The following is a 14,963-nucleotide window of genomic DNA, read 5'->3' on the forward strand; positions in this document are numbered from 1 at the left end:
ATTACTTGCTACCTTCACACTATAAAAGAACATATCCTAAAATACATGTTTTCTTTTGTTTTATGCAGGTACGCTGGACAACAACAAGGTGCTCCACACCTGAGGTTTGCAAGAAGCAGAAAGTGGGAACCTGTGACCAAGGATGACATTTGGCTGTTTTTGGGCTTGGTGATCCTGCAGGGAGTTGTGGGCAAACCCCTGCAGAAGGGGTACTGGTCCAAGAATAAAATGATTGCCACTCCATTCTTTGGCACAGTCATGCCAGAATACCGCTTTTCCCTCATCATGAAGTACCTGCACTTCGCAAACAATGAAGAATTTGATGAGACTACCCATCCTGCACCAAAACTCTAGAAAATTTGGGAAGTATCTCAGATTATTCTACAAAATTTCCAGCAAACCTATGTGCCAGAAAGAGATGTCAGCATTGACGAAAGTCTAATGGCTTACAAGGGGAGGCTCAGCTGGGTGCAGTACATTGCATCAAAGAGGGCACGATTTGGCGTGAAGACCTTTATGCTGTGCGAATCCTCATCTGGCTACATTTGAAATACAGTACTGTACACTGGAAAAGGGACACAGTTCAACCCCAGATACAGCCATTATGGATTGGCAACATCTTCAGTGCTATCCCTTTGTTTGGAAAATTTCAGTTAGAAATTTTTGATAAAAAAAATTTTTTTTGATAAATTACACTGTTGTGGTCTATTTTTTCATTATTTTTTATAATTATGTATTATAATTATGTATTATATTATAATTTATGATTATAATATAATAAATAAATCTAATTATTATACCCAGGAGTTAATCCTAAGAATTACAGGCCCAAATATAAACAAAAATTTCTAGGCAAAAAAAATAGGATCACTTTTTGCATTAATAAATGACAGAATTAGAACGCTAGGGGGGTTAAGAGGAGCAGTGCTAGAAACTAGATTTGCTGTGGATTATTTGTTACTTAAAAATAACGTAGCGTGTCAGGATTTTAAAGGAATGTGTTGTTTTAATTTATCTGACCATTCCAGATCAATCTAGTCCCATATTCAAGCATTACATGAAATTGCTAATAATATCAAGGAGGATGTTGGTTCATCCTCCTGGTGGGACTGGTTATTGAGCTGGCTGCCAGATTTGAGTTGGTTAAGAACATTATTTATCAGTATTGTAATTATAATTGTTTCCTTGATTATTTTATGTTGTTGTATCCAATGTATCCCTTCCCTTATACAAATTTTCCGCTCTATGTGTCCAAAGCCCACAGATCCTGAACAAAAATATGCTACTAAGCTCTCTATGTTAGAAAGAAAATAAGTCATGTTCATGACTTAAGAGGAGATTGAAGGGTTAAATAAGTATTGTTACAGGACTTTATAGCTAGAGCTAATGTGAGCCATATACTTGTATAAGGAGTTGTATTTCTTTTCCTATCTACTATTTAATTGTAACCAGATGGCAAAAATTCTAAATTCTTTGGAATGCAATGTATGCCTTGTATGCCTTGCAATGTATCAAATAACACTATATATGGCCAAAACTTAAACAGCTGTACGTGAATAACGACAACCCCTTGTATACCTATGTGTATAAAAAGACCGCCTTGTCAAATAAAGATTAGAGAATATTCCCAAGACCATACTGTGCGTGTGTGTTATTGGGGTATCTCTCCAGACGTCTGTCTCTGTGGGTGAAGGAGAAGTCAGGGTGCATTCGAGGAACTAGAAGTAGAAGCAGATCCTTGCAGTAACCATATTATGATTTCATTTAATGTAAGTTGTAAACAGGAAGCACAAACAGGAAAGATAAAAACATTCAATTTTAAGAGAGCAAATTTTCTATTATTAAGGGCGTCTCTCTGTGGCTTGGACTGGGAGAGAATAATGTCCTCAAAGGACACAGAGCAGAAATGGGAATATTTCAAGTCTGTTCTTCACAAACACACTGAAAATATATTCCAATGGGTAAAAAATGTTAATGTTAATGCTAATGTTAAAAAAGCCATAAAGGGATTCTGGAGCTCCGTCGGCGACAGCCACTATCCGCAGCATCCAGGCTCCATCCTACACCGCATATGGGCAGAGTGTGCAGGGCTAGAGTGGGGAAGCTTCCCCCTACCCCCGCATCTCAGCATTTCACTGACCAGCCGTCCATTCAGGATTATATCCGTGAGTCCTCTCTGGGCTCCACGCCAGCTTCCAAGATGGCGCCTGCCCCTTCCCCACACACGTGGCGGCGAGACGGAGGAGATCAGTACACAGACACAGCAGGCTCCTGCACACAGGCAGACTCTTACCTTCTCCAGCGGGGTGAAGCCTCCTCCTCTGCTCAACGGGCACCAGGCTCTCCAGAGCCCCTGAACTCCTTCACTTCAGATCCGGTGAGTCCTGGGGAATCTATTACAGGGTCTCGCTCCTCTGCAGCTTCCTCACCTGCTCCTCCTGCAGGGCCCTCTTTTCTGCAACCCACTCCACTAGATGAGAGGACCCCAGAAGTGTTTAAGCAAGGAGTGACTTTTACAGCACAGAGCACCCCTGTTCATGGCTCCTGCGGCTCCCCCACCACGGCCCCCCCTTCTATGTTAAGGTGGTCTTCTCTCAGGCAGGGTCCATGACAGGCCCTAGGGGGAATGAGAACTCTGCTCATATGGCCCTGGAGACTTTAACTTCTTCTAGACCCTGCACAGTGGGGAATACTCCCCTAGGTGATGCCTCTCCTCCCCCCTGGCAACAGTACATGCAACTCCTACCCACTAAAGCGGATTTTCAAAGTCTGGTGGCTGAAGTTCAAGTAACCTGTCGTTCGGAGATTGGTGCTCTGCGTACAGATTTGCAGTCCCTAGTGGACAGCTTGGAGGATACTGTCCAGCAAACTAAGGGGGATATTGCAGCCCTTGCCCATAAGTCTATTGATAGCTCCCAAAATATCAGAGAACTCTACCGCCTGTTTGAAGATTTGGATAACAGGAGCCGCATAAACAACTTTAGGGTTCGAGGCCTACCGGAGGCCACTCAAGACTGAGATTTGAAATTAGTTCTCCAGGCCTTTTTTGGTCGTATACTAGGGTGCTCTTCTCCTCGGGAAATCAAGATTACCAGAGCCTTTAGGGCCTCCAGGCAACCAGGCACTGCTTCCAGACCACGTGATATCTTATGCTATCAGATGGATACAGATCTAAAAGATGAAATCATGGCTACAGCCAGGAATATGCGTAATCTTGAATGTGATGGTACACCCCTTCAGCTATTTCAAGATCTCCCACCTCTATATTGCTATGGCTACTAGAGTTCTGTCTTTAAATGTTAAGGGGTTGAATTCTATCACCAAACGGAGACTTGCCCCTGAGGTCATCTTCCTCCAAGAGACCCATTTTGATGGTACTGGTTCCTTTAATTTTGCCTCTAAACTTTATCCCCAGAGTTTTATGGCTAACTCACCCACCAGGAAAAGAGCTGGTGTGGCGATACTTCTGAAATCCTCCTTTACAGGTCAGACTCTGTTTCTCTCGAAAACATTGTCACATCTCGAGAAATTTGACCATACCTTTCTAGTGGTTGGGGGAGATTTTATTCTAGCATTTTCCCCTACACAAGATAGACTTGCCCTTCATAACGCCTCTCCTCCTTCACAGGTGTCACAACAATCTCAAGCTTTCAGACAATTGATACGCAAACACCAACTCTATGATAATTGGCGGATTCATCACCCTACGGGGAAACAGTATTCTTTCTACTCGCCCCCTCACTGTACACACTCCCGCATTGATTACATTTTTACTAACCTCCCAATGTTGAGGAATAGTGTGTCAGCGGAGATTCATCCTATTACTTGGTCTGACCATGCTCTGCTCACGCTGGATGTCGTGTTATCCCCTGCTACTGTTAGGATCTGCTATTGGAGGATGAATGACTTCCTCCTCAAAAATGCGGGCACCAAATCAGCACTTACACAAGGGGTGCAACAATATTTTCAAGAAAATATGGGATCCATGACACATGAATCCACTGTATGGGAGGCCCATAAGGCGGTGTTCCGAGGACACTGTATATCTTTGGGTTCCCGCCTTAAGCGAGACTCCAACCTCCAGCGCACTGTACCCTCCATGTACCTGAGGCAAAGTATGCTAAAAAACCTACTCTGGGTCTCTTGCGGGAGATTACTACTTGTAGGTCTAAATTGCTGGCCTTGAAATTAAGAAAAGTTTGTTGGATGATGCAGAGGACCCGTCAGCTATATTATCATAAGGGCAATAAGGCGGATACATTGCTTGCCCGTAAATTGAGAGTTATGCAGACTGGCTCTTCTCCCCTGGCAGTGAAAGATGAGAGGGGGGTGTTGAGATATGATCCCTCCCAAATTGCCTCAAGTTTTGAGACTTATTATACCGATCTCTACTGGTCTGTCCATCAGACTCAATGCTCTCTTGGGAGGACTTTGCACCCAAAAATTTCTTCTTATTTAGAGGGATTGGACCTCCCACAGCTGAAGATCGAGTATTTAGAGCTGCTGAACTGAGGAGGAGATTAGCAAAACTATTCAGGGGCTGCCTTCGGCTAAAGCCCCGGGCCCCGATGGCTTGCCCTACCTATATTATAAGACTCTACTCCCGGACCTTTTACCACACCTCCTAACTCTATATAATGATTTTCTGAAGGGTAAACCAATCCCTCTGTCCATGCTGGCCTCCCATATTACGGTTGTTCCTAAACCTGGGAAGGACCCAATGGAATGCTCTAGCTATAGGCCCATAGCACTTCTAAATTCAGATATGAAGATTTTTACAAAAATTCTGGCTACAAGGTTGTCAAAATTCCTCCCCTCTCTCATCCTCAGGGACCAAACAGGTTTTATACCCTACTGCCATGCTAGCGATAATACAAGAAGAGTGATAGACGTCATAGATATTATAAATAAGCGAAAGCTGGCCTCTTTGGTATTTAGTTTAGATGCCGAAAAGTCGTTTGACCGCCTTAGTTGGCCATTTATGTTTTCTGTCCTGCATAAAATGGGTTTTGTGGGGCCCTTTGTCAAAGCAATCGAGCTATTGTACAAATCACCCTCAGCCTCGGTTAAACTGCCTCATGCCTTATCTGCCACATTCACCATTAAAAATGGCACCCGGCAGCGGTGCCCCTTGTCCCCCCTCTTGTTTGCCCTTTGTATTGAGCCCTTGGCGATCTCTACATAAGATCCAACCCGGATATCCAGGGGGTCTGATTGGGGGGAAGCTCCTATAAAGTATTCCTGTATGCAGATGACGTTCTTTTAACCCTCGGGATATAATTTGGGATAAAAAATTATCAGGATATAAAATAATGCTTCGAAAACGCTGCCTCTTCATATACCGACCCCTCAATTGTTAGCCCTCCAGAACTCTCATTCCTTCCTGTGGAAGACCCATTCACTTAAATACCTAGGTGTCCAGATTACCTCTACCTATACCCAACTCTATTCACATAACTTTCCACCTTTATTCAAGGAATTGCAATCTCTTTTAGGATGATGGAGCAACCACCAGCTGTCTCTACTGGGGCGTATTGCATTGTTGAAAATGATGCTCCTTCCTAAACTACTTTATCTGTTTGAGACTTTACTGGTCCGGGTCCCCCCCCCAAGCACTGAAAAATATGCAAGCAGCTTTTTTGAATTTTTTTTGGGCGCAGAGATGGCATAGATTAGCTAAGACAGTAGTATGTACCCCCAGAATAATGGGGGGCCTGGGGGCCCCGGATTTATACAAATACTATTTGGCGTCTCATCTACGATATCTGCCGCTGTGGACTGCGCTTTACTCTCCCACGGTGTGTAGAGAAATTGAGGAGGCTTGGATAGCTCCAATACATCCTAATGTTATGCTCTGGGGCTCCTCCCTGCTCCTACCGGGTAAGGACTTGCTGGCCCCTATGGTGTTCTCAAGAACTACTTGGCGGAGTTGCAGACATAAATACAGCCCTCTTTCGGAACCCTCTAGCCTGACATCTGTAATCCACAACCCAAAGATTCCTGATAGTTTGCAGGGGGTGATGTCAGGTCCCTGGAGAGATAGGGGTTTATTCCAAATTAGACATCTGCTACACCCAGTCGAGAAGCGACTGCTTACCTTTCAGGAATTAAGCGAGAAGGTTGAGCTCCCACGTACATCGTTCTATGCCTATCTGCAAATTAGGCATTATATCCGGTCCCTTCAGCCCTTGGCCAGGTTTCTGACTATGACCCCTTTTGAGAGGTTCTGTGCAGAGGGCCTGCACACCAAAGGAGTTGTTTCTTCTATATACAGTTTTCTGCATAACTCTTTGCGAGATTCCTCTGGCAAGTTTCCATATATGCGTAAGTGGGAGGAAGTTCTAAACCGAATGTTGGACTCATGGTTGGAAATATGGGAAGCAGCGAACAAAAGCTCTATATGTACACTGTATAAAGAAAACTTGTAAAAAATATTTATTCGGTGGTATCACACCCCGGAGGTGTTGCAAAGGTTGTTCCCTGGGAATGATCCCACTTGCTGGCGATGTGGAGTCTCCCGGGGCTCCCTGGAACACATATTTTGATTTTGTCCCATTATTCAGGAATATTGGTCTCGAGTGAACAGGTTGTTGAGTGAGGTACTCCAACAGCAGATTCCTTTGGATCCTCTCACCCACCTACTGGGGCAACCCCTCACATTCTTGCCGAAATACGCCCGTATGCTAGCTTCCCATATTTTGGTAGCTGCATGCACTCTGATCCCCTCCTACTGGAAATCCATTAGGCCCCCCTCGACTACTGCTCTATATACGCGTATCCAGGAGATACGTCTTATGGAGTATCTCACGGCTCTTATCAGGGATACTGTGGTTAAATTTGAGGCAACATGGGACGTCTGGGACCAATACTATGCCCGGCTGCTGATATGACCTCCTATTCCTCTGGTGCTCTATTTTTCTTACGACTAAATGCCATGTGCTACCCTATGTCTTGGCCCCCCCACCTATCCCTGCCCTTTTTCTTACCCTCCTTTCCATTTTATTGTTGGTTGGCCTGGGTTAATGGCTGTTGTTATGTTGTATAATACATATTGATGAGTGCACTTACTATATGTTCTATTCTATTATTATGTAGAGTTTATTTGATCATACCTTGAACGGTGATGTATATAACTGACTCAAGAGATGTGGTTACTGTCTGTCTTAATACTATTTTGCACTCAATTGCTATTTATTATTACTTTCTTCTTTATTGTCTTCTGGTTTGTACGTTTGTTAAAAATTTTCAATAAAAACACAATTTCCAAAAAAAAAAAAGCCATAAAGAACAAGAAAACGGCATTCCAAAATTATTAAAATGAAGGATCACCTTCATCATTTCAAAACCATAAAGAATATAACAAAAGATGTAAAAAGGAGATAAAATGTGCAAAACCCCAAAATGAAAGACAGATTGCAAAAGAAAGTAAGGCAAACCTCAAAATTTTTTAAATACATTAATAGCAAAAAGATCAGAACTGAGCATGTAGGCCCCTTAAAGGATGTCTGTGGGTTGGTAACTGGGTATAAAGAAATGGTGGATAAATACTTTTTTTTAGCTCTTTTTACACAAAAAGAAAAGGGCAGAGCGGAAGTCCGAAATTGCTAATAGCAATGTCACTACCTTAAATGAGCCATAATGGCTGAAAATTTTAATGATTAAGAAACAGTTGGAAAAAATTATTGTTGACAAAGCACCAGGATCTGATGGATCACACCCACTCAATGTGTCCTCAAATAGCTGGGCTCAGTTATTTCAAAGCCATTGTTTATCATTTTTAGAGACTTTTTAATCACTTGCACGGTGCCATAGGCTTGGTGTAGAGACAATGTGGATTCTATCTTCAAAAAGGGAGCAAAGTCATCACCAAGTAACTACAGACCGGTAAGTTTAACGTCCATAGTTGGAATAGTCCTAGAGAGCTTGATAAAGAACCATATGGAGGATTTTCTACTAGAAAATAATATAATAAGGGATAGTCAGCATGGATTCAAGAAAAATAGAACTGGCTTGAAGACCCCATCCAGAAAGTATTGATTAATGATTCACACTCTGGATGGTCTAAGGTTCTTAGTGGTGTACCCCAGGGTTCAGTGTTGGGACCTTTATTGTTCAATATCTTTATAAATTATATAGAAGTTGGGATTAAAAGTACCATTTCTGTGTTTGCAGATTACACCAAACTATGTAATAGAATTATGTTCATACGGGATGTCTATAATCTACAAGCAGATATACTGCTTTTTCTAGATATACTGTTTGATTGGGCAGCCAAATGGCAAATTACATTTAATATTGAGAAATGTAAAGTTATGCACTTGGGGGCTAACAACATGCATGCTTCATACTGTCTAGGGGTAATATATTTGGGGGAGTCAGAAATAGAAAAAAGATTTGGGGGTTCTGGTAGATCAAAGACTTGAATGCAATGCCAAGCTGCAATATCCAAAGCTAGCAAAGTACTTTCTTGTATCAAAAGAGGAATAGACTGCAGAGATAGAGACATAATCCTGTTCCTGTACAAAGCATTGGTCAGACCACCTCTTGAATATGCAGCCAGTTTTGGGCACCAGTTTACATAAGGTCACTGTGGAAATGGAGGAAGTACAGAGAAGGGCAACTAAACTAATACAAGTAATGGAGGAGCTCAGCTATGAGGAGAGATTAGCTTAACTGAATCTATTCTCTCTTGAGAAGAGACCTAAAGGGGGGATATGATCACTGATTGCCTCTTTGAATTGGGGGGAATTTTTTCCCCCTGTTGGAGCAAATTGTACCAGTTTTTTTGCTTCCTCTGGATCAACTATATTCATATATACTGTATTTTTCGGACCACAAGACGCACTTTCCCCCCCCCCAAAAGTGTGTGGGGGGGGGGGGAATGGGGGTGCTGCTTATGGCTCGAATACCCTCCCGCGCCTCCAAGGCGGCTGCAGTTCCATCTAGCCCGGCATCCCCCCTGCAGCATGGCCCCCTCTGTTCTGCAGCCTCCTCTGCCCGGATTACAAAAAACATAAAGCCATCCACCCCCACTTTATCATATCGATCGCAGAGACCTGCCTTCCCCCTCCCTGTGTTTATCAGAAGCTCAAGTCTATAGAGATGCTGGGGATGTGTTTCTGTGTGAAAAGGCTCTGTGTAACAGTGGGGAGTGGGGAGGGAGGCAAGGAGAGCAGGAGGAGGGCAGTGTGATGTGAGCAGTGCTGGGTTTCTTGTGCAGCAAGTAATTCTCCATGACAGGTGAGCTGTAGCTTTCCTGTCACAATAGTCTTGTAGTGCAATGTGTCTTTGCAGTGTTCTGCTGTGCAATGTGTCTGTGCAATGTTCTGCCATGCAAGCGCTCTCTCTCTCTTTCTTTTTTTCTCTTTTCCTCCTCTAAAAACTGGGTGCGTCTTATGTCAGGTGCGATCTGGGATATATCTGGGATATATTTATGAACTTGATGGACTTATGTCTTTTTTCAGCCTGGCTTACTATATGACTTACTATGTAACTATGTAGGGTGGTAAGTTGAAGCATATATTTGAATTGCTTATAGTATGAAGTGAAAGCTGATATGGGAGACAATATTGGAAACTAATGGAGGTAAAAAATACTAAAGTACCGTTTAAGTCTGGGAAATCTGTTGGTGTGGATATGCCACTAGCTTCCCAGATGGTATATGCCGAAAGTCTGCCTAAGCGGGACAATAGGAGGTCATGCCAAGGTCATGGTTTTTTCAAGGCATCAGGGAATTTTAAAAAAAGTGTACTTGTCGGGGGCTTTGCATGGGATTTCAATACCAAGGTACTTAATATGATAGCGATCAACTTTAAGATTGCACTGGGTAACTCAAAAGATGTGGTCAGTTTTAGGAATAGAAGTGCACTTTTGGAGTAATTTATCCTGAATTTAATTATTTATCCTTAAATTAATCCTGAAAAATGTCCGAAATTGCTAATGTAGGCTATTATGCTGGGAAGAGGGTTACTTAGAAATAGAAGAATGTCATCCACAAAGAGAGCTGATTTGACTAAACATTTTTAAGGGAATATCTGTGTAGATGTCAGGGAATAAAATGAAGGCAGTGAGGGGCTTGATAGCTAAATTAAAAAGCAGTAGCGATAAAGGGCAGCCCTGGCAGCCAATGGCATCTACAAAGTATTGTGGGGTAGAAGAAGGGGATAAGACTTCTGTGGCATGTTCTCTTTGTACATCGTGAGGAATACATAGATTGGATGGAAGATGAAAAATGGCCAGTAAAGCTCTTTATGTGTCATAACAAAATAAATCCAGTCCCATTCAATGGTAATAAATGCTTACTCCACATCTAGGGTAAGCAACACTGGTTATGTTAGGGCTATGCCCCCTGCCAGGTGACACAGGATTACCTGAGGTGTGGAGTCTCTAGGTCATCATCAGAGCACCTCACCAAGGATGATGGGCCAATGACCCTAGTGGACAGCAGGTCAGGGCAGTCAAGGGTGGTCAAGGTACAAGGCACAGGTCAGGGCAGGTGGCAGGCAAGCGTAGTCGAAGTTCAAGGCACAGGTCAGGAATCCAAAAAGGCACAAATGGCAGAGAATAACTGAGCGAGTCTCAGGCAGTAAAGCTGAGAATTCCAGTAACCAGAGCCTGGAAAAAGCAGCGTATAAATAAGACTAGAGGCAAATAGCAGGACAAGATTGGAATCAGGAACTAGTCTGCTCATTGGCTGCTGCACATTTTTTCACAGCTAAAATGAGGCTGAGGATGCCACTGGATAGGTGATCTGCAGGCGGTGTGGTAAACCAAAAGGTTTGGACAAGTGGCATGAGATGGCTGATAATATTCTTTGGCTAAGTTCGCCAAAAAACTTCTGGACATTTTGCACACAGTGCACATAGGCATCATAGCTTTTTATTGTTTGAATGCTTTAGCAAAATAGTCAGAGTTTTTTAATGTTTAAATATTTCAGCAGAATAGTCAGAGAAAAGAAGGATTTGAATATACTTTTTACAGCACCTGCAGATTAATGGTTCCCAGGATACAATCAAATCCCAAATTATTTTGCCCGGATCTGTTTTCTAGGTCTGCAAGTTTTACAAGATAAAAGTGTGATAAGTACTAACAGTTTGCAGCTGGCCTTGTGTCATAGAGACAATATTCTCCAGATCACTTAGGCGCTGTTGCATATCTACAAAGGAAGTGACTTGAGTTGATAGCTGCAAAGTCCAAAATTTTGTTTTTTAGATGGTATTTTAAATATCCAAATAGGTCACAAATTTGTGTTTTTTTTTTAATGATTTCCATTTTTCCACGTATACCCTATTTTATTTTTATGGACAATTGGGGTATACAGATAATTTGTGTGGCAATGGTTTTTGTTCTATACATAATTTTTATTTCATTATTTCTAACTGGTGAACCTCCCATTACAGATAGTTGGTGAAAAGTAAAAAAATAAAGCCCTGTCAAAAAAAGCAAAGCCAAGTCACTTACATAACACTTGCCACTAACTTTTTATTAACCACAATCCTACGATAGATGGCAGAAGCCTCCAACAGTCCCAATAGTAGGAATAAACAAACAAGCTCTTTGAGACTCATCCAGAGGTGACAGGCTGAGATTTGAAATTAAACACTACACTGAAAATGCCTATGGTTTTTTATCTTACAGCCTGTAGGTAATACTTTCCTTATAAAATATTTAGATTTGGGTCTATTAAGGTCTGATAATTAGAAGATGCCACATCCCTATAAAAAAAAATACAGTCAATACCAATACTGATACTTTTATGATATCCTTCATAAATATGAACAGTGTTGGAATCCAAAATCAAATGCAATTATTATTATTTTACCTAGTACTTAAATAGGACCAATATAATACCCAGAGCTTTGCAAAGTCCATAGTCATGTTACAATTATTACTAAACTAATATATAAACTAATAAATGTATTATTTATTGATTAAAACAACATTGTGCCTTCCATCCAGTGATCAAATCTTAAAGCAGAATAATCTATCCTTTTATATAACGTAAAAATTGTGGTGATAGGTCTGCTTTAAGATAGATATAATTGTATATCTTTTAATATATACAGAAAACACCGTTGGGCTGTCTTGTAGAAAAATAACTTGACATGTTTCAAGAGCAAACTATTACTACTTCCTCAAGAGTGCCAAAAGACAGACAATTATACTATATATCTGTTCTACAATAAACGCAATACATTCTGAAATCTGTGTGAGCAGTATCATAATATTAAAAAAAATCTTTTTTGTAGAGCATGAGGATAATTTAACCTGTAGGCATTAGATGGGATATGGTGGCACTTGCTCTTTAAAGATTCTGATTCAACAGTCATAAAGTGTAGCTTGGCACAAAGAAGGATTGTTAGTTACAGATACATTAACCCTCCTAGTGGTAATCCCGAGTGTGACTTGGGGTGGATTTTACACGCTAAAAGCAGTAATCCGGAGTCACACTTGGGGTTGCTAAAATCATAAAAAAAACATTTTCCTTGTTTCGTTGGTGTCCCCCGGTGTCCTGCAGGTCCTCGGGACACGTCTTCTTTCTCCAATCTTCAGCCGGCGACTGCAGAGACGTTCTCCGGGGTTTCCCGGTGATGTTGGTGCATGCCTCAGTGCAGACGGGAGAAATTCAAATAATTTTGTATTGGGTTCAAATGTAATGCTTTTGGCATGAAAATTTGAACAGAATTAGAACACTAGGGGGGTAAAAGTTTCCAAAAGAGGGGATACAGAAGAAGGCAGCTTACATCTTTACATGCAGTGAAGAAATAATTGGCCTATAAACTGCAGGGAGATCTCAGAACTGCTGGTTTGATGAAAAACTTCCTTAATATTCATTTCCACTGCTAACTCCTATATTACACTCCAAACCCTGTATATCCTCCATGTCGGATACAGGAATATCAGGGAGTGTACTGAACACTGGTATGGGAACATCACCATGTGGCAGAGGTCATCTTGCAGATTCCAAATCAGGGTACTCCCACTTGTTTTTCTTGTAACGATTGAAACCTTTTACATTGACAGCACAAAAATCACAATCATTATCACTATAGGTACACCAAATTTTAAACTTTTCAGTTTTCCATTTTTCCACTGACGTAGACACTCTACACAAGTTTTGCATACCATATGGGGAGCCCAATACTTATCTTGGTCCCGCAGTTTAATACCAAAATATGCAAGGTCTGCTTGTTTCACAAATTCTGTAATGTTTCTTTTCTGTTTTTGCTGAGAACATTCACCGCAAATGTAGCAAAATACATTCAGGGTCATTAAACAACTTCTTCTGTAAAAAAAAAAATGTATGAAAAGACGACAAATGAAAGTTTCATGAAAATAATGCTACATTTAATATATAACATGCAAAACATTGGTGTAAAAAAAGATTGATAATATTATGCTGTGTTAACATTTGTTGTTGGTAAAATCGTCCTATTCCCATTCCTGTATCACAAGAACTAGAGCCAATTCAATTAAACTGATGTCATTTCTGGATTCAGTGAACCTGACATACACTAAATATATTAAAAAATCCTTGGCAAGTGAAAAAAAAAATTTTGTTGAGCTGTGTGCAATAAACAAATACCACTTGTATATGTTTCAACAGCACTAACAACTGATGAGTTAATTTCCTAGATGGAAGAATCTCCAAGTATATACAAGGGGGTGCTGAGAAGTTTCTGGCTTTGCCCCCTTCCAGATGAAATAGAAAAATAAGTGTAAGCATATACCAGCCTAATATCTTAGTATGTAACTGTGCAAATCTCAGGTCTTTGCGATTCTTAAAACTGTTTTTTCTTTTATTGAGAAGCTGTTGTGAGATTGAGAAACAGCACTTACTGTTCAATGTCTGTGTGTAAATAAATATAGGACTGTCGTTCTGCATTTCAGCCACAAGATGCCACTGTTTCCTAACACAGCTAAACAGGTTGCCAGTATTTGTATATTGATAGGAGGTGTGGTTGTTCTGAGAAAGAGGAAGACAGAAAACAGGAAGCAGGAAGCAGGAGAGCAGACATCTTGCAAGGACTGTGTGTGAAACAGAATCCGCTCGCAACCAAGTGTCAGCGCGTCCTAGAGTCTCAGGAGCTGTGGCTGAGTGAGGCTGACCACCGCCCAAGGCAGATCCTGTCCAGAGGAAAAGGATTGTTTTCCAGAAAGGCTGAAAGGAGCTGAGGAACGGAGCGCTGTCTGTCTTGCAGGACCTCATGTTTGCTGAAGAGACTTGTTGTTGTTGTTCAGTTTAAAGGCATCATTGGATCCAGAACAAGACCTGGGTCAGTAAAATAGTGCACGCACCGCATTATAGGATTGACGCCTGAAATACCAGAGACTGAGATTAGACCTGCAGTAGCTAGTAAGTTAGGGTCTATGTGTGTGGCAGGTCATAAGAACCAATTTTGAAAGAGGGTGCTGTGCTGTCCTCTGGGTTGAGTGTATGTAATGTAATTTTCTTTGTCTTTATATTTGGAATTGTGTTCATTGGTATATTATTCAGTAAAGCCCCCGGTACACGGCTTACACTGTGATGGCAGAGGCACAAGCAAGTTTCACGTCGTGGGAGTTACGGGTCGTCATAAAGTTTTTGTTTCTCCAGGGAAAGTCAGCAAAGGGTATTCACACTAAGATATCACAAACACTTGGGGAGACGTGTCCTTCCTACAGCCTGTCAAAACCTGGATATCTCGTTTCAAGACTGGGAATTTCACCATTGAAGAAGAGCCCCACAGTGGGCACCCCTCAACCTCAACTGACCTGGCAACCTGCGATGCTGTCCATGAGCTGATTATTGGACCGGCGAATATCCGCCAAAAATATAGCCCAGATACTTGACATCTCACGGGAGCGTGTTCGGTTTGTTATCACCACTATCCTAGACATGCGCAAGCTTTCAGCGAAGTGGGTGCCGAAATGTTTGGACATTGATCAGAAGAAGGAACGAGTTGAAGCATCCAAAGCCGTTT

The 14,963-nt window shown here is 41.6% G+C and overlaps 1 protein-coding gene across 5 annotated transcripts in view; it reads right to left on the minus strand.

Moving 5' to 3' along the window:
• SLC6A17 (solute carrier family 6 member 17) overlaps positions 1-14,963 on the minus strand; it is a 350,014-nt gene that overhangs the window by 29,554 nt on the left and 305,497 nt on the right. The window contains exon 13 of one of the 5 annotated variants that reach the window (XM_072423311.1): positions 13,195-13,285. The exons of the other annotated variants lie outside the window; for them this stretch is intronic. Coding sequence (XP_072279412.1) covers positions 13,238-13,285 — 48 coding nt within the window. The 3' untranslated portion in view covers positions 13,195-13,237. Of the gene's footprint in view, positions 1-13,194; positions 13,286-14,963 lie in introns of those variants that run through there. 5 annotated transcript variants of the gene reach the window in all.

Source organism: Pyxicephalus adspersus, chromosome 1 (genome assembly GCF_032062135.1).
Source record: "Pyxicephalus adspersus chromosome 1, UCB_Pads_2.0, whole genome shotgun sequence".
Taxonomy (NCBI): domain Eukaryota; kingdom Metazoa; phylum Chordata; class Amphibia; order Anura; family Pyxicephalidae; genus Pyxicephalus; species Pyxicephalus adspersus.